The sequence below is a fragment of the Mustela nivalis genome, assembly GCF_964662115.1.
Source record: "Mustela nivalis genome assembly, chromosome: X".
Classification (NCBI taxonomy): Eukaryota; Metazoa; Chordata; class Mammalia; order Carnivora; family Mustelidae; genus Mustela; species Mustela nivalis.
In genome coordinates this window covers 32,831,278-32,852,758 of record NC_139040.1, presented here as the reverse complement: position 1 = coordinate 32,852,758, position 21,481 = coordinate 32,831,278, and the positions used below count along the sequence as shown (strand labels likewise).

Here is a 21,481-nt window from a genome sequence, read left to right as displayed (position 1 = left end):
CTCCCTTGCTCCCTCTACCAAGTGAGGATAGCTAGGAGATGGCTGCCTAAAAACACCTCAGAGAGCTCCCTTGCTCCCTCTACCAAGTGAGGATAGCTAGGAGATGGCTGCCTATCAACCAGGAAGCAGGTCCTCAATGAGACACCGAATCTGCTGGTGACTTGATCTTGGATGTCTCAGCTTCCAGAAACATGAAAAATAAGCTTCTGTTGTTTATAAGGCACCCAATACATAGTAAGAAGTTGAAATGGCTAAGGTCAAAGAGGTTTCTGCCTGCGTTCTCCTCTAGGATTTTGGTAGTTTCCTGTCTCATGTCTTTCATCCATTTTGAATTTATTTTTGTGTATGGTATAAGAAAATGGCCCAGTTTCATTCTGCATGTTGCTGTCCAGTTTTCCCAACACTATTTGTTGAAGAGACTGTTTTCCATTGGACGTTCTTTCCCACTTTGTTGAAGATTAGTTCAACATACAACTGTGGGTCCGTTTCTGGGTTTTCTATTTTTCCATTGATCTATGTGTGTTTCTGCCAATACCATGCTGTCTTGATGACTGAAGTTTTTTAATAGAGCTTAAGTCTAGAATCATGATGCCTCTAGCTTTGCTTTTCTTTTTCAGGATTGCTTTGGCTATTTAGAATTTTTTGTAGTCCTGAACAAATTTTAGGACTGTTTGGTCTAGCTCTGTGAAAAATGCTGGGAGTATTTTGATAGGGATTGCATTAAATGTGTAGATTGTTTCGGGAGCAAGGTACCCAATACATGTATTCTGTCATAGCAGCCCAAACAGACTAAGATAATAGTCCCACCAAAAAATATAAAGTATACCATTACATTTACATATTATTAGGTATTCACAAAAATAAGTTATTTTTTCCTGCTTTTCAAAGTGCTATTTTTTTTTAAGATTTTATTTGGGGTTCCTGGGTGGCTCACTGTGTTAAGCCTCTGCCTTTGGCTCAGGTCATGATCTCAGGGTCCTAGGATCAAGCCCTGCATTGGGCTCTCTGCTCAGTGGGGAGCCTGCTTCCCCCTATCTCTCTGCCTGCCTCTCTGCCTACTTGTGGTCTCTGTCAAATAAATAAAAATCTTTCTTTTTAAAGATTTTATTTATTTATTTGACAGAGAGAGCACAAGCAAGGGGAGTGACAGGCAATGGGAGAGAGAATCAGGCTTCTTGCTGAGCAGGGAGCCTGATGTGGGGCTCGATCCCAGGACCCTGGGATCATGACCTGAGCAGAAGGCAGACGGTTAACCAACTGAGCTGCCCAGATGCCCCTCAAAGTGGCATTTATAGACCTGTACTCAGCATTTTGTGTAACACACACAGCAAAAAAATAACTTAGTATTACCCCAAGGGAGAACATTAAGACCTGAGGACATTCAGAAACACTATACTGGCTTTAATCACAAGGCACAAGCTTTTAAAAATAAAAAAAAGAAAAGAAAAGACAATGGCCCTAGACCACAATCCTGGCCAGGCTGCTAGAATGTCAGGTGCTTGTTACAACTCTTGACACTTTCAGAATCAAACAAGATCCTTGGGAAAGTAGCCAATGTAGAGCACACAAGGGAGTATTATACAGAAAGAGAGAGCTGAAAAACCATCTTAGAAGTTTCTCAAGATATTTTCACCAAAATAAAAAACAAAATAAAAAATAAAGTGGGAAGAGTAATGATACATACAAATTTATTCTAATCTCCTTCAGACCAAAAAAAGATTAAAAATTGGCCTATTTGGGGGGGGTACGTGGCTGTTAGTCAGTAGAACATGTGACCTTTGATCTGAGGGGTCATGAGTTCAAGCACCAGGGTGGGCCTAGAGCTTACTTTTTAAAAAATTGGCCTATTTTCTAACTTTAAGAAGCAGGTTCATTGAGTTAGCAGTCAGCTTTCTCCAGAATTGAATTTTTTTATACACAGCTAATAAGTCATCAATTTTCACTTTTTTGCCATGTTTTAGAGACAAAGGAAGTCGAAATGAAGACTAATGTTATTTCAATAAAGTTTGTTCAAAAACGTTTGTGACTATAAACAAATACCCCGGGAGACAATTTTTAAAGATCAAAATGGGGCTCCTGGTGGCTCAGTCGGTTAAGCATCTGCCTTCTGCTCAAGTCATGATCCCAGGGTCCTGCATTCAAGTCTAGCATTGGGATCCCTGCTCAGGGGGAAGTCTGCTTCTCCCTCTACCCCACCTCCCTGCTCTCTTGTATGCGCACGCACGCGCTCTCTCTCTTCTCTCATAAAAATAAATACGTAAAATATTTTTTAAAATACATAAATAAAGATCCAAACAGGAATCAGAGAAAGTTTTAGTAGAACTATTTTAAGATAACCATACATTTCTGTTAGTATAGGAATATAATTCAATTTTTGACAAATCACTTTTTTCCATAAGAGAACAAAGTGAAACAAAAATAAAGACAACACTTCAAAGTACCTCACTTGCCTCAAAACCTCTCCCCAAGCCAGGCCAAGCAGATTAGAGAATTGGAGAAAAGAGCAACCCAAATGACTAATATCTATGAAAGGAATTCACACATTTTAAGGTATAAAGATTCAGTTAAAAAAGAGTATGTACTGCCAGGTGACACCACTGGGGGAGACAAATAGAAGGATTAATGTATCACAGTAAGAAAGGACCATTATTATTTATATACATTAATTATATTTACCACCTCCCTGTATGGGAATTCAGACACTGTAACTTTGTTAAGGAGAGGGAAGAAATGAACACTTACAATTAAAGAAAAACAAAACAAAACAAAAAAACAAGAAAGTGGTCCTTTAAAAAAAAGAAAAGACTTTATTTATTTGACAAAGAGAAAGAGAGTACAGAGTGCATAAGCAGGAGTAGCAGCAGAGAGAGGGCAGGCAGAGGGAAAGGGAGAAGCAGCAGGTTCCCCACTGGGCGGGGCTCTCAATCACCAGACCCTGGGATCATGACCTGAGTGGAAGGCAGAAGCTTAACAACTGAACCACCCAGGCACCCCTCAAGTAAGTAAAATCTTTAAAAATAAATAAATAAATAAATAAATAAAGAGTACCTCTTTCAAAATGAAGAGGAGATGAGGTAATATGGGTAAGGTATTTGTAACATTGTCTGGCACACAGTAAGCATCTATTAAGTATTAATACTTCCTAAAGTTCCAACACTCCCAACCCAACCCATCCATCCTTAAAGTAGCAAGGAGAACTCACAAGAGTGAACACTATAGCTCAAGAACTGTTTCTTTATAATGTTTCACTTTAACAGAAAATGCATATAAATAAATCTGCATAGTGGTACTATGATTTCAGTAAAATATTTCTGATCTAAATAAAGCCTGGCATTACTAGGGGCTTGTTAGAAATGCAGGCCCCACTGCAGAGCTATGCAATCAGATGTTTTAATCCCCACGTGACTCCTGGGAAGATTAAAGGCTGGGATGAGAAGCACTGCTCTCAAGAACAAGACCAAACACCTATAAAGTAATGTTAAGGTATAACAAATACAAATAAGGTACTGTTGAGATAAATATAGGTTACACAGCCAAACCAAACACATTCCTTTATTACTAAAAAGGATTAGAAATGTAATAAAAAACAAAATCTACCCCCAAAAATGTTTCCTTACCTAATGTTAAGGTATGTTAACATCTGCAGGTTTTTAATGGCTTCAGGAATGGTTTTGATGCAATTATGATATAAATTTAACGTCTCAAGAGGTGCAAATAACCAGACATCGGAAGGAATTTCTGTAAAGCGATTTCTTGAAAGATCTGAAAAAGAAAAGTAATATTTGAGTGCCAAACATATACAGTATCTATTATAATTAACAGAACTATTTTCATACTTGCTGAATCACTCAGCATCTAATCAACTATTTAAAATATAATAAAATATGAGGCACCTGGCAGGCTCAGTTGGTAGAATGTGTGATTCTTGATCTCAGTATTGTTGAGTTCAAGCCCCACATTGGGCATAGAGTTTATATATGTACATACATATGTACATAAAGTATTATAAAATATTGGGGCACCTGGGTGGCCCAGTCAGTTAAGCGTCCAACTCTTGATTTCAGCTCAGGTCATGATCTTAGGGTTCTGAGATCAAGACAGAGTCAGCTTATCCTTCTATTTCTGCTCCTCCCCTGCTCTCTCTCTTTCTCTATTTCTCTAATAAATAAAATCTTATGCAAATACATACTATAAAATATCATCCACCATGACCATGAAGGCAAAAAAGTCATATAGAAATATACTCATTTAGGGCACCTGCATGGTTTACTCAGTTAAGCATCTGCCTTCTGTTCAGGTCATAATCCTAGGATCCTGGGATAGAGTCCCATATCGGGCTCCTTGTTCAGTGAGGAGTCTGCTCCTCCTTCTCTCTCTGTCCCTTCCCCAGCTTGTGCTCCCTCTCGCTCACACTCTCAAGTAAATAAACAAAATCTTAAATATATATATCCTCATTAAAAGCTTGTTTATTAACAAATTGTACTTCATATGCTTTGATATCTTTAGAATTTATCTTTAAAATACCAATGAGGAATTCTCTCTGATCTTTTCAAAACCACAAAAAATCCTCCCCAGATCCCACGTCCGCCTCTACCTCTTCCTCCTTCACAGCCAAACTTACATAAACCAACAACACAACTAAATTTTTTACTTACCATGGATTTCTCAACCCACTGTAAATGGGTTTCTAATCACTTCCTGCCCACCTAGGTCACAACAGCCTCTGTATAAATAATGACTCATCTAACTGGAAGAATTTCCTTTCTCTTGGCTTGGGAGACTACACTTCTGCATCACTTATTATCTCTCTGGCTACTTCTTAGTCTCTTGCTGGATTTTCCCCTGTATTGTGAATGTCGATGTTCCTAAGAGCTGTGACAAGTAGGTACCCTTTCCTTCTTAAGATGTACACTTTACTGGGTGATTTCATCCAATCCCAGGGTTAAATTATATTTATATATCAACAGATTTCAAATTAAAGCTATGTCTGAACACCTATGTTCTGATCTTCACAATTTCTCTTGATATCTCTCAGACACCTCAAATTGTACAAAGTCTGTACAAATTCTGCAAAATCTGAACTGAAAATCTTCTTCCACACATCTGTTTCTCTTATCTGAGATAATGTCACCAACATCCTCCTGCTGTTCCATTGTGCAAGCCAGAAACCTGGTATTCATTCTCGAATCCTTACTATTCCAAGTACACACAAATATACTTCCAATCATTTCAGTTTTAACAAAAATAAAATCATGGAATTATTATAACTATTTACACCTCTTTTAAAGGTTAGTTAAATGAAATTTTGAAAAATACTTAAGACAACAAGTATGTGGCAGGTTGGAAAAAATATCCTAAAAGAGTTTCTTAACTGAAGCACTATTGCCATTTTAGGCTCTATGACGATTTGTTGTGTAGGGCTATCCTGGGTATTGTAGGATATTTAGCAGCATCCCCAGCACTTAGCCACCAGATGCCATTAAAACCCTCTAATCATGACAGACAAAAAATGTCCCCTGGAGTTCAAATGCCCCTACAACCTGTTGAGAACCACTGCTACCTCATCATAGATATATATTTTGCTTACATTAGTTTATTATATTTGGTTAAAAAATAAGAGTATTATTTACCTCTGTCAGGAAGAACATCTATGGTGTACATTAACCCACCATACATCATTCAACTTGTGTTCTGCCCTCACAAGAACAGTCTCCTACCAATTTCTAACTTCCTTACCCTAAGGGATGAGACCTATTTACTTAGCAATATAGTAAATTCCCTATTCAGAATACTAATATAAATGTATTAATATATGTTTATGTGAGTGCAAACACACACTCACCTAATATAAAATTTTATAATAGGCAAAAAAAATTAGTTATGATTATTTGAGAATTAATTTGGATTTGTCTTCCTACCACCATAAGATTCTAAATGACTAAATAAAAGGACAGAGAGAATTACTAGAAACCAAAATCTGAACTTGAAACAGAAGTTTCTCAATATCCTGGCTTACCTCCTCTGAACAACCAAGCATCAGGCAGTTCTACTGAGGAGGAAAAGTTAAATCATTATTTTTTTTAAGTTTAGGATGTTTCTTTTACATTTAGGGTTTAACCCCTTAACTCTTGTAACTTCAAAATCCTAGGAGTTGAAAAATTACTGTTTACAATTAATCTGAAAACCTAAAATAAAATTATGCCCAGTTCATTATTCTGTATAATAGCTAGCATTATAGACCCATAAATAATAAAGTCCTAGAGATAGATGATGGTAGTTTAAATTAAGATCACAAGAATGAGTCTAAGAAAATTAGATTTTGAAATATATTTTTGTATTAGTACTTAGATATTGGGCAAGTGACTGTCTATGTGGAATAAGTAAGAGGCTATTTAATAAAAGAGGTGGGGGTTGAACGAGATTTTTGTTTTTGTTGCTGTTGCTGGTGAGAGTTTTATTCTGTTTTTTGAAGCAGAAGTTAGAATCAAAGATTCAATCATCTATTTGTATAATGTGAGATATCTGAAAGAGAGTCAATGGAGGGGTTAGTCAGATGATTATAGATCTCTGACATGAGGTCTGGGATGGATATATAAAATTTAAGGTTCTGGGAATATGGTTAGTACTATAAAATCACAGAAATGGAAGACAACACCTAACATCATAGTACTGAGTTGGAAAGAGTTCAAGAATGGGCCATCGGGACAGCCAGTATCTACAAGCTAAGTCGAGAGGAAAAAAGCAAGCAGAGAAGACTAAATATAATGGTCAAAAGAAAGCACAATAACCATATAAAGAGTGTTTCAAGCACTGACAGGGAAAAAACATCAAAAGTACTATTTGTTCAGCTATAAGATAAAAGCAGTCATAATCCTATTCTTTTTTTTTTTTAAAGATTTTATTTATTTATTTGAGATACAATGAGAGAGAGAGAGAGAGCACAAGCACGGAGAGGAGAGCGGTAGGCAGAGGGAGAAGCAGACTCCCTGCCAAGCAGGAGTCCGATGCAGGACTCGATCCCAGGATTCCTGGATCATGACCTGAGCAAAAGGCAGACACTCAACCAACGGAGCCACTCAGGCGCCCCAATCATAATCCTACTCTTGATTTGTTTTATCAGCAGACAAACTAATTGTTAGTGTGATGCATAACTGTAGCCCCAAACAGAAATAAAATGAGTGTACAATTTATTTGACAATATAAAAAAGACAAAATATCAGTATTAATAACAGTGATTTTAATAAAATAATTTAAATACTATGAACACTATTTTAATAATTTACATATTGTGTGAGGCTTTATGTTCTTTCCCCTCTAAAAAAAAGATAATTTAGTTAAATTACCAAGTAATATATGAATTCCCTTAGGGAATCTAATTAAATTTGCAATAATAAACTATTTTCTAGATGAGCTAATATATTTATTTACTTAGTAAACACCACTTAAAATTACAATTAATTATTATTCTAACTTAACTGGGTGAAATCAAATAAAGCATAATAAACTCAAAATTAAAACTCAAGCTATTATAAAGCCCTTAATTAAGGAAATCTTGTTCTAGGATTTTTCAGATTTTAAATCTGTATAAACATCCTTTCTAAGAACTAGGTAAACAGAGTAACAGTGCCAAAAGAAAAATACAAACACGGAAAGAAAGATAGGGAATAATACAAAACATTCTGTATCTTAATTTCTTTAAATATCTCACACTAACAGCATCTCATCTTTTCCTTCAAAAAAGTGAAAATTAACTTCTATATAGATATAACAGATAAAATTTAAACTCTTAAATTTTTTTATCTTGTGATGTACAATTAAACCAAAAAGGAATTTTTACATTAAAAATCATTTAATTAACAGGTACACTAGGGCAACTGAATTATAGGACTAGTAACATATTATACTCAAGAAAACATGCAAAATTGGTATTGTATATAATATGGTTCCATCTAAAGATGAAAAAACAAACTTAATTTATTCTTTATGGAAACACTCATTTCACAACAGCCTTAATGCCTGCCTTTGGAGACAAGCAGGACTTGGGAAAAGACCATTATAAAGACGTTTCACCTTTCCCACACACACAAAAAGAGAAAATGAAAATCTGTTGCTTATTTTCCTGAAGTGAGTTGAATGGTGGCCCTCAAAGATATCAGGTCCTAATTCCTGTGAATCCTGGCTTATACGGTAAAACTGTGCAGATATAATTAAGAATCTCGCATTGAGATTATCCTGATTGACCCAGGTGGGTCCTAACTGCTATCACACAAATCCTTACAAGAGGAGGGCAGAGGGAGATTAGACAGACACACTGAGGAGAAAGCCATGGTGAAGTTGGAGGAGACACTGGAATGTGATGCAGCCAAGAATGCCAGCAGTTGCCAAATGCTGCAAGAGGCAAGGAAAGAATTCTCCCGTAGAGCCTCTGGAGGGCAAACAGCATTGCCAAAACTTGATTTTAGCCCTGTAAGACTCATGCCATATTCTGGTCTCCAGAACTGTAAAAAAAAGTAAACTTCTGTTGTTTTATTTTAATTTTTTAAAGATTTTTATTTATTTATTTGTCAGAGAGAGGGAGAGAGAGCATAAGAAGCGGAAGCAGCAGGCAGAGGGAGAAGCAGGCTCCCCGCTGAGAGCAAGGAGCCCAATGTAGGACTTGATTCCAGGACCCTGGGATCATGATCTGAGCCAAAAGTAGACACTTAACCAACTGAGCCACCCAGGCATCCCTAACTTCTGTTATTTTAAACCACCAAGTTTGTGGTAATTTCCTACAGCAGACATAGGAAACTAACACACTTCTCATAAAATCAGTTTATCACAATCAATGAGAGAATGTCTGCAAAGTTTTTTAAATTAAATAGTTGTGTATTTTTTTCTCTTAAGTAGTAAGTTTATATCTCAATTAATTAGTATCCTTGCCAATAAGCATCTTTATAACCATTGAATCATTTTTCTTTTGTCCTGCTTCAATTATAAATCATATCAAGCAGTATTGGCAACAGCTCAACAGCAGACAGAATGCTGTGCCGTTTCCTGCCTTCCTTCAAAACCCTCCTTGTGAAACTGCTAGGAGGCTTTTAAAGATGTTAAGAGATCATTTTAAATAATCTCATCTAAATTACATTCTGTATCACTCTTGAGCATCAGATGTCAAATGAAGCTAGGGAAAGGAAGGAGAGGAGTCAGATGGAATGGAAATCTGTTTGCTGCCTCCCAACCTGCAGCCACAGCAGCCACAGACGGGTCCATATGCCACCCAGTGCAATTCCTGGCCCACAGGCTAGCATTTCAGCCAAGGTAGGTATAGAAAACGACTTTCAGAAATTATACTATTACATTATATTAATTATACTAATTATAGTTTTATTTTATTCCATGTACAAAAGAATGTACAGTTTTTGTCACAAATTGTTGTAACTTAAACGAAAATGCGTGAGTCTTCTTTAGGTGATAGTTCATGATATAGATTGCTATAGTCCCTCTTATTTAAAAAAAAACTGTAGAAAATGTTTGAAAATCTGATACATTTCTACTCTGGAAAAATTTCTAATAATGGAAGTGTGTTGCTGGAACACATTCTCATCAGTAACAGAGATATCGTCATAGAATTTTCTGCTTGGGGCATCTGGGTCACTCAGATGGTTAGGTGTCTGCCTTCAACTCAGGTCATGATCCTGGAGTCCTGGGATCAAGCCCAACATTGGGCTCCCAGATCAGCAGGGACTCTGCTTCTCCTTCCTCTGCCTCTCCTGCTGCTTATGTGCTCGCTCTCTCTCTGTCTCTCTCTCTCTCAAATGAATAAATAAAATCCTTTTAAAAAATTTTTTTTTCTGCTTAAGGAAACATGAGGAACAGGAACCTGGCTGATTCAGTCAATAGAGCATAAGACTTTCATCTCAGAGTTGCGAGTTCAAGCTCCACACTGGGAGTAGAGCTTATGTAATAAAAATTTTTTTTAAAAAAAGAAACATGCCAGGTAAGTGGAGAAATAATTTGAAATGAGAACTCTAAATTCACAACAATAACTTAAGTGGAACTGGGGTGACTATTTCTATTTCTCTCTGTCTCTCTCTGTCCCCCCAACACACACCACATATCCAAGATCACAGTGCTACAGGCTTTGCATAATTATGTCTAATCCTCATAACACCCTTATGAGGTAGCTATTATTCCACATTATATATATGAATCAAAGACTGAATAGTATGCCCAGTGCTAAAAACTAGTATTAACTGACAACACCAGGGTTCCAAACTGAGGTGTTACTTCAAAGCCCATGTTCTAGGTGTGCTTTTCCACTCCTCCAACATACTTTTGTGATTTCGTGTCCCAAATTTCAAATATTCTGTTCCACTAGAATCACAATGCAGGGTCAGAGAGATTCTTACTCTCCTTGCCACATTCGTATTTTAGGTTGCTTCTTGCAATAGAAAGAACATAAACTTGACTTCAAGTCCAATTTTTAATTAAAAAATAATGGGGGCACCTGGATGGCTCAGTGGGTTAAAGCCTCTGCCTTCGGCTGAGGTCATGATCCCAAGGTCCTGGGATCGAGTCCCGCATCGGGCTCTCTGCTCAGCAGGGAACCTGCTTCCTCCTCGCTCTCTGCCTGCCTCTCTGCCTACTTGTAGTCTCTGTCTGTCAAATAAAATAAATAAAATCTTTAAAAATAAATAATGAACACCACTTAAAGCTCTCAGCTGTTTGTAATTTACCAATTCAGAACTGTTATTGGCTCCTTAAAGAGTAGACCCTTACTAATTTTTCAGAAGTTTAAACCAGTTCAATAAACAAGGATTAAAGAACACTAAACAAGTTTCTCCAGAAGAGACGTAACATCTTACAGGCAAAACCACTGTCCTGAGTACCTGCTAAAAACTCTGAAATATCTGAGACTTTACCCTACTTGTAAGCCAACAAGTTAGCCTAAGACGGTTGTACAGGTGCTGGCAGAAGGCATGAGATTCCTATGTGAGACAAAGGACTTTATTACTCATAGCATAGCAAGTGGCATAAGCAGCAAATTTTTATCAGTTCTCCTTGCGCCTTCCAAATCCCACAGGGGTAACATAGATGGGTATAGATGAATGTTGACCTACATACTAGAACACATAATAGGAGACAAACTCTAAGCTAGAGGAACCCAAATCTTTATAATATACAATAAGCCAGCACACACTTTGTTCAAAGGGAGACATTATCTTTAGTTTACTAGATAGTAAGCATGACTGTCCTTTGCTTTGCAGAGAGAAACTATCTCATTTTTCCAAAAGTCAGTCCTGAGCAAAGGGCAATTAGTGTCACATTCGCAAGATCTGCAGAAACATGGAAGCCCATGGAAAATTATCTCCCAACAGTACCATGTACATTCCTTATCAAGCGGGATTGGAAGTTGCAGCCTCACTACAGAGAATATACAAGGTAAAATAGTTACCTTAATGGTCACATTCTCTGTAGTCCTGTACTTACTGTCTGTCATAGAGGCAGGCAAATCCTGATCTTTGCCTTCCAGGCCCCATTCTCCTTATTTCCTGGGCAGCATTCTGACTGGACTCATTTATCCAAACAAAATTCTATTAAGCCCTAGCAGGTGTTAATGTAGGTAAAAAGCCCACTCAGACACCAAACCTAAGCAATCCCAATTACTGTTTCACTCTAGCACCAAATACAATCTGCTTAGATAATAACATTCAGTGAAAGAAACTATGCAAAAAGAATCACCCCCACTTAGTTCTAGTAAAATTTAAATTTTCACAAAGCTGTTGTGGTGGGACCAATACTGCATCATCCTTGGGGTATATCATGAGGTTCACACAAAGACTGATGGAATGAAAAAGGAAGGGTAACTTCTTTAACAGATGAGCAGTAAACTGGGTCTGAACTGTATTCTGATTCTACTGATTACTACCTATGAAACACTGCCAGAATCAATTACTATTCCTCCCTATCTCAGAGCTATTAGAAATATTCTGTAACAACCTAAAATCCCTGGAAGTAAGCAACAGAAATGAGGGGGAAATTATCAACTTACACATAACTATATATATTTTTTTTTCACAGATGCATAAAATAAAATGAGAGAAGTTGATTATTATATTCTGTTCTTACAACAAGGAAAATATATACCAGAATTATGTCTTTAGAGAGTGGATAAAATCAACCAACTCAAAAGCATATTTCCTCATATAAAAATTTTTAAGAATTAAATTTTCTGTTCTCTTTAGTAATTGATATTACTCAAATGTAAACATTTACAGTATGTAAAATACCATTAATATGCTCTCAAATATTAATGCTTCCTTATCTATTTTTCCATCTGAAAGAAATGTCAGGACTAGAAACAAAAGCAACAAGAAAACAGGAGGCACCACAGCTGTTTGTCGATGCAAGAATGGAGAGTGTCTTTGAAGTATTAGAGACTTGATGTTGGAGCCTGATGGGAAATGACAAGCCTATATGGATCTGGCATCTGCTTTGAACAGATGCCTTGCAAAGACAGGTGATTTCTTGATTCAGTATTCCCTGGAAGGGTGTTGTGCTGTCATTCAGGACAAGATAAAGGAAAGTCCATCTATAACTCTGAAGCCCTGTTGCATGAGTAAGACCTATGGGTAACAGAATTTCTGAGCTACTCTGTAGTGAGTTAAAACATTAACCATAAGTACAGTGGAGAGAGAAAAAAGGTCAGTAGATATTGGAAAAAAAAAAATGAAGGAAAATGCTTTAAAGACAACTATTATGAGAAACAAATAACAAGCAGACCTCACTGGCCTACAGCAACCAATACTGAAAATCTCTTTTTGAGCACAGGAACTTTGAGAAGCAAGGGTGCAAACAAAAACAGATGCTGCAAAGAGAAAGAAACCACAGCTGCTAACCAGAGGGCAGATTACATGCATGCTCAGTGAGAAAGGAACTGTGAGTCACACAACTATTAAGCCACGTGGAAGGATAGGACTTTATTTAAAAAAAAAAAAAAAAAAAGGAGGGGGCTGCTCTATGCAGTTATAGTTAATTCTGCTAAGTGTTTTAGTTTCGCCAAGAAATAATGACAATTAACTGTGCAATGACATTCAAACATCAAAGTAATGCTTAAAAACGACACTACAACCCTTGTAAGAGTTATTACACTGTAAATTTGGCATTATGAATTCATGCAGTATTATTTATTAAATGGTTCTTGGAAAACTTTTATTTTCAAAAGACAAATGGTATAGCCTCATCACATAACTTTTACTAAAATAAATTCCAGATGGAAGAAAACGATAAACAAAAATGAACCATAAAAAACTAGAAAAACATTTTGTGAATATCCACTTAATATTAAAATGGGGAAGGACTTTCAAGGCCTTCAATAAGGGAATAATTCGCAAATGAAAAGATTTCTAGATTTAGCGACATAAAACTACAGTCTGTCAAAAAGCAAAATGATACCAACAGCTCGTAGGTAAAACCTTGCAGCAACGACATAAACAGATTCAAAAATGAAAATTACCAGACCAAGAGGAACATGAAAATATGTTCAACCTCACCGTCAATCAAAAGAAATGCAAAGAATAAGATATCATAACTCGCTCATCAAATTTAAAGGTTTTTAACAGTATTGTTCTCTGGGGCGCCTGGGTGGTTCAGTGGGTTAAGCCGCTGCCTTCGGCTCAGGTCATGATCTCAGGGTCCTGGGATCGAGCCCCGCATCAGGCTCTCTGCTCAGCAGGGAGCCTGCTTCCTCCTCTCTCTCTCTGCCTGCCTCTCTGCCTACCTGTGATCTCTGTCAAATAAAAAAAAAAAAAAAAGTATTGTTCTCTGTTGGCAAGACACTTCCACACACCACTGATGGGATTTCAAAATGAGGTAACCTGTCTAGAAAGCAATTTGACGATATGAATCAAGCTCCTGAAAAATGTTCATACACACTGAGCCAAGAAATCAATCTCTAGCAATTTTTGAAACCAAATAAACATAATAAACATAAGAAATTATGTACTTTTAAGGATTATCTAAAACAGTAGAAAATTAGAAACAACTTAAATGCCCAACAATAGGTAAAGGCTAGATAAAATATAGTATATCCTTAAAATGGAGTATCTTGCCGCCTTTAAAAACACTATTATAGATCTGATTCTTTAAAATGAATATAAGAATGCTCACAGGATAATAACTAGTTTTTATTTTGTTTTTTTTTTTTTAAGTAGGTTCCATATGCCCAGTACAGAGTCCACCACAGGGCTTGACCTCATGACCCTGAAATCAAGACTTTTTTTTTTAACATTTTTTTTTAAGATTTTATTTATTTATTTGACAGACAGAGATCATAAGTAGGCAGAGAAGCAGGCAGATAGAGAGAGGAGGAAGCAGGCTCCCTGCTGAGCAGAGAGCCAGATGCAGGGCTCGATCCCAGGACCCTGGGATCATGACCTGAGCCGAAGGCAGAGGCTTTAACCAATTGAGCCACCCAGGCGTCCCGAAGTCAAGACTTGAGCTGAAATCAAGAGTCAAGACACTTTGCTGCCTGAGCCATCCAGGTGTCTGTCTCATAACTAGAATATTTTAAATACCAAACTATATACACAGCATGAACCATTTTTAGGGCACCTGGGTGGCTCAGTCAATTAAACATCTGCCTTCAGCTCAAGTCATGAATCCAGGGTCCTAGGATGGAGTCTGGCATTGGGCTCCCTGCTTAGTGGGGAGTTTGCTTCTCCTTCTGCCTCTGCCTGCCTATTTCTCTCTCTCTGTCAAATGAATAAATAAAATCTTAAAAAAATAATAATGTACATTTTTATAGGGGTGCCTGGATAGCTCAGATGGCTAAGCATCTGTCTTCAGCTCAGGTCATGATCTCCATGGGATGGAGACCATGGCTGGCTCCCAGCAAAGCAGGGAGCCTGCTTCTCCCTCTGCCCCTGCGTGTGTGTGCGCTCTCTCTCAAAGGAATATAATCTCAAGAACAAATAAATAAATAAAACTTTAAAATAATTGAAATGTACATTTTTAGAAAGCACACTTTTTTTTTTTTAAGATTTTATTTATTTATCAGAGAGAGAGATGGGGAGAGAGCAAGCACAGGCAGACAGAATGGCAGGCAGAGGCAGAGGGAGAAGCAGGCTCCCTGCCGAGCAAGGAGCCCGATGTGGGACTCGATTCCAGGATGCTGGGATCATGACCTGAGCCAAAGGCAGCTGCTCAACCAACTGAGCCACCCAGGCGTCCCTAGAAAGCACACTTTATATATTCATTCATACACACATAAAGGTGATGAGTGTAGGATTATGAAGGAAATACACCAAAATGTTAATATCTATTCAAAGTTGGTGGAATGAGAAGTATTTTGTACTTTCTTCTGTATGCTTTTATTTTCCAAGTTTTTTACAATAAGCAAGCATTGCTTCTGTTATAAGAAAAACACAATATTATGCTATTTTATTTTTTTTTTTAATTTATTTATTTGACAGACAGAGATCACAAGTAGGCAGAGAGGCAGGCAGAAAGAGAGGAGGAAGCAGGCTCCCTGATGCAGGGCTCGACCCCAGGACCTTGGGATCATGACCTGAGCCAAAGGCAGAGGCTTTAACCCACTGAGCCACCCAGGCGCTCCCAATATTATGCTATTTTAAAGGTATTATATTTCACAAGGTAAACTGAATTCTAACCATACACATTCCACTCATAAAAATGGTATGTGCAGACAGTTACAGGCTTCATAAGGTGGTATTAGATATAATCATTTTCTTTTTCATGGGACACAACTCTATCCTTCTACCAAAACCTGCTACCAAACATCTATCACCATGCTGAGTCATGTTATATTGACACTCCACCATATGTCATAATTTTTAAGATGCAAATTACCAGGAAAATATGAAACTTCAAAAGTCAAAATCATGCTTCCATATAAATTATTTTCTTGAAGCAAAACCCCAAAACTGTAAAATCTTAATTGTTATAAGAAGTCTGGTTAGTGAAGTAAGTAATGGCAAAACATTATCATCTTCACCATTTCCGAGACATGAATTGCTGCATAATTAATATGACATTCATGCTCCTCCTGCCTAGGTCAAGATCAACCAGCCACTAAAAATTAAGTGGAACTGTTTATACAGTATACTTTCTTTTTATACAATATACTATTTATTTGCCTTAATTAAGACATCTTAGTAGCTTCCTACTGCATGAGAAAAGAAAATCTAATGTAGTATGAGAACAGTCTGCATGAAACTGACTCCCCCAGAATAACTCTAGTAGGCTGTGGGCTCCAAAACAAAAGTAGTCCTTAAAAACGCAGCGGTGGGAGTGGGGGGAAGGTGGTCGCCTGGCTGGCTCAGTTGGTAGAGCATGCAACTCCTGATCTTGGGGGTCTTGTTTTTGAGCTCCATATGAGGTACCACATAGCAGGCAGAGCTTACTTAAAAAAAAGTAGCCCAGGGGGCACCTGGGTGGCTCAGTCTATCTGCCTTTGGCTCAGGTGGTGATCTTAGAGTCCAGGGATGGAGCCCCACATTGGGTTCCCTGCTCGGCAGGAAGCCTGCTTCTCCCTCTCCCACGTCCCCTGCTTGTTTTCCCTCTCTTGCTGTGTCTCTCTCTGTCAAATGAATAAATAAAATCTTAAAAAAAAAAAAAATGTAGTCCTTAAGGAAAGTTTAAAAAAACAAAACAAAACAGAAAAACCCTGAGAGGAAGCTACCAGGCTAAATAAAACTGCTTTATCTCTGATGAATCTAGATTATGATGAATTTTACAGGTAGTATACTGTGCTCCTTAAAAAAAAAAATACTCTATTTAGTCTATTTAGGGGCACCTGGGTGGCTCAGTGGGTTAAAGCCTCTGCCTTCGGCTCAGGTCATGATCCCAGAGTCTTGGGATGAGCCACACAGCAGGCTCTCTGCTGGGCAGGGAGCCTGCTTCCCCCCTCTCTCTCTCTCTGCTTGGCTCTCTGACTACTTGTGCTCTCTGTCAAATAAATAAATAAAATCTTTAAATTAAAAAAATACTGTACTTAGAGAGCAAGAATCATCCTTACTTGAGCTGTTTAACAATAAAGCACTAAATACTGGATGCTGAAATTAAAAGCAAGTTATAGTAAACTAATTACAAAGTAATGGCAAATTCCACAAACCAGGCCAAAGAAGACTGCATTAATTTGTGCTACGTGGTTAAGCAGCCCCTACAGAGCAGCGTATTGGAAGCTATCAGTAAGACCAAATGCATTCAGACAGTCTATTACCACCAGAGAAAGTATGATTAGTATGGGATCAGTTCCCTGTGTCTTCAGGCCTACAGGAGAAAACCAAATTGGAGGGAGGGACCATTAAATGACAGACAACATGCACGATGGATTGCTCGTTTTTGAGGAGTCAACTCTAGATTGCAGCTTTGCAATTTTATACTCACAGCTATAGCCAAATGTCCCAATATCTCCCCAGTATGAGAGATGAAAATAATAAACTATCTTGAAGCAGCCTCCCACAAGAGAGGAAGGTAGATAAGAAATGACCTCATTTCATCTATTTTGCTGTGTACCAGGGAAGATCATAGAGTCTTCCTGCAAGACCTGGGCCAGATTGTGGTTGAGCCTGGCCTATGCAGACTATGCAGAAATGTGCAAGATCACCAAGGTACCATGGCAGAGCCATTCCATCAGTTTATAGTCAAATAGAACAAGTCAGTGTATAAAAGAATACACCATGTCATGTTCCTTCCCATAATTTTAAGTTCAGAAATTTGATAAGCATTCACTATCAACCATTGCATAGAGGCACAACACTGAACCAACACTATAGGGAATTTCTGTATCTGCCCTCAAAGAGTTTAAATTCCTCTTGGGGGAGGCAATTTATTTATGTATGTATGTATGTATTGAGAGAGAGAAAAGGAAAGAGAGCGCTTATGGGGAGGAAGGGGATATACAGAAACTGAAACAGGCTCCAAGCCTAGTGCAAAGCCTAATGCAGGGCTTGATCTCCCAACCTCGAGATCATGACCCAAGCTGAAACCAAGAGCTGGAGGCTTAATTGACTGATCCACCCAGGCACCCTGGAGGAAGCAATTTAAAGCCAAGAATACAATTGCACCTGGCTGTATTAAATAGTAACTTAAACATTTAACAATAGAAAAATGGTTTAATAAAATATGGTACATTCATACAATAGACTATTAGGCAATCCTAAAAAATCACACCATAAAATATTTTTCTTCAGTGGAACAGTGGCATAAGAAAGACTCAGGTAGAAAAATTTGGAAGACTATACAATAGACTATAATGTGAAGACTTTTATGGCAAAATTAAATAGATAAATGTTGAGAAAATTCAGCCACGAGGTGATGAGGCTTTCTACAAGCGAGGCAGTAAACATATAAAGAGTTGTTTATGAGGACCTTTAAGCTCTGATCCTACTGAAGATGATAAACTTTGCAACTCGGAAGTAGTAGATCTTAGTTCTGCCTAAGGCAAATGGAAAACAGCAGACTAATGTAATAAGAGAAAACTAGAATACAATTTTAAACAATTTAGAGCTATGTTACCAAAAAAAATTGCTAAACCTAATAAAAAAATGTGCATTCATCTCCCAATTCTTCTGGACTTCATCTACAAATATAATTTTCAGAACAGAATTTGTTAAACCGACATATTAATCCTAAAAACATTTTATAAATTAAAATTTTCAATGTAAAACATATTATTTTATGCTATAAACATTACTCAAAAATCAATTCTATTAGTTAACCTAAATATTTAAAAGCTGTCAACTATTCTGCAGAGCACTGGCTGACTGAGTTGGTGGAATATACAACTCCTGGTTCTCAGGATTATGAGTTCAAGCCCCATCCATGGTGGGCACAGAGCCTACTAAAAATATATATATATAATAAATAAGTAAATAAAAGCAGTCAACTATTCTAAAATAAAAACGTATCAATGGTACAATATAACAATATACAAAAACTATAGCTAAAAACCCTGGCTGATTCAGTCAAAAGTACATGACTCTTGATCACAGGGTTGTGAATTCATGCCCCATACTGGGTATAAAGATTACTTAAAAAATAAATAAATTTTAAAAAACTATACCTAATCTACAACAGTTCACTTTTAATAATCATCTCTCTGCTTATGAAGCAATAGACTTCTTTGTTCTAATGGTTTTTTCCTTTTTTTTTTAAATAAAAATAAAGCAAAGAAGACAGAAGACAAAATCAGGGATACAATGAGAATTCCAATCTGGCTGGAGAACCGGGTACATACATGAGCAGTGGTAAATATAGAGGAAAAGGAAAGAGGCAAATTGTGCAGAGACCTGAAAAGGCACCCAGGGTAAGGAGCAGCCTTAACTGAACAAATGTGTTAAACACCTACCACTCTCTACTAACTGCTGGAATGGCAACAAAGTAACTACATTCAAGTAACTCCCAAAATCAGTAAAAAGAGAAAGGTAAACAAATACCATATTTCTTTGATTTTACAATGCACAGTTTACTTTAATGTTAATAATCCTGAAATCCATGTATGTACTTATTGTGTATTTTCTCCAGAAAAGTTATTAAATTTATGGTAAATGCTACAACAGAGTAAATATATTAAATGCAATTTAAAAAATCACACCTGCTATAACAGAGGTATAGAGTAATCACTATATGTGGACGATGAGAGGACAGAGAAACAAATAAAGACCTGATCTGAGATACAAAAGATGAATAGGAATTCACAAGGTAGGAAAGAAAGAGAACGACATTTACAGTTAGGGGTAAAAACATGGAGACAAGGAAGTGTATGATACTGTCATGAAACAGCATGTAGTTTGGTAGGCTGCAATGTAGAGTTTGGGAGCATATAAGACTAACTTGAAAGGCAGATAGGCCAGGAATGCCAAGGGGGTTATAATATCCAAAAAACAATCAATGAAAGTATACCATATTAATGCAACAAAGGACAAAACTCATGTGCTCATCTCAAAAGACCCAGAAAAAGCAACTGATAAAATCCAACACCCTCTTTTGACAAAAAATTTTCCAAAAACTGGCTTAAAAAGGGATTTCATCAACTTAATAAAGGACATCTATGAAAAGAACCAGAGCTAACATCGTATTTAACAGTGAAAGAGTCGATGTAGTCCTTCTAAATTCGGGAACAAGCAAGAATGTCCACTCTCACCACATCTACTCAACATTGTACTAGAAGTTCTAGTTAGGACAATTAAGTAAGAAAGAGAAATAAAAGGCATCCAGATGCAAAAGGAAGAAGTAAAACATCTCTATTTGCAGATGACATGATCTTGTATAGAGAAAATCCTAATGAACTATTAAAAAACTATTAGAAAGAAGAAACTAGTTTGGCAAGGATAAAGTACTCATGAAAGAAATTGAGGAAGACACAAAGAAATGGAAAAATGTTCCATGCTCCTGTATTGGAAGAATAAATATTGTGAAAATGTCTATGCTACCTAAAGCAATCTACACATTTAATGCAATTCCTATCAAAGTACCATCCATCTTTTTCAAAGAAATGGAACAAAGAATGCTAAAATTTATATGGAACCAGAAAAGACCTCGAATAGCCAAAGGGATATTGAAAAAGAAAGCCAACGTTGGTGGCATCACAATTCCGGACTTCAAGCTCTATTACAAAGCTGTCATCATCAAGACAGCATGGTACTGGCACAAAAACAGACACATAGATCAATGGAACAGAATAGAGAGCCCAGAAATAGACCCTCAACTCTATGGTCAACTCATCTTCGACAAAGCAGGAAAGAATGTCCAATGGAAAAAAGACAGCCTCTTCAATAAATGGTGCTGGGAAAATTGGACAGCCACATGCAGAAAAATGCAATTGGACCATTTCCTTACACCACACACAAAAATAGACTCAAAATGGATGAAGGACCTCAATGTGCGAAAGGAATCCATCAAAATCCTTGAGGAGAACACAGGGAGCAACCTCTTCGACCTCAGCCGCAGCAACATCTTCCTAGGAACAACGCCAAAGGCAAGGGAAGCAAGGGCAAAAATGAACTATTGGGATTTCATCAAGATCAAAAGCTTTTGCACAGCAAAGGAAACAGTTAACAAAATCAAAAGACAACTGACAGAATGGGAGAAGATATTTGCAAATGACATATCAGATAAAGGACTAGTGTCCAGAATCTATAAAGAACTTATGAAACTCAACACCCAAAGAACAAATAATCCAATCAAGAAATGGGCAGAGGACATGAACAGACATTTCTGCAAAGAAGACATCCAGATGGCCAACAGACACATGAAAAAGTGCTCCATATCACTTGGCATCAGGGAAATACAAATCAAAACTGCAATGAGATATCACCTCACACCAGTCGGAATGGCTAAAATCAACAAGTCAGGCAATGACAGATGCTGGCGAGGATGCGGAGAAAGGGGAACCCTCCTACACTGTTGGTGGGAATGCAAGCTGGTGCAGCCACTCTGGAAAACAGCATGGAGGTTCCTCAAAATGTTGAAAATA

The 21,481-nt window shown here is 37.3% G+C and overlaps 1 protein-coding gene across 2 annotated transcripts in view; it reads right to left on the bottom strand.

Annotated features, from left to right (window-relative positions):
* LRCH2 (leucine rich repeats and calponin homology domain containing 2) overlaps positions 1 to 21,481 on the bottom strand; it is a 128,069-nt gene that overhangs the window by 70,569 nt on the left and 36,019 nt on the right. For both annotated transcript variants that reach the window (XM_082716342.1, XM_082716343.1), the window contains exon 3: positions 3,618 to 3,762. In XM_082716342.1, coding sequence (XP_082572468.1) covers positions 3,618 to 3,762 — 145 coding nt within the window. The remainder of the gene's footprint in view (positions 1 to 3,617; positions 3,763 to 21,481) is intronic.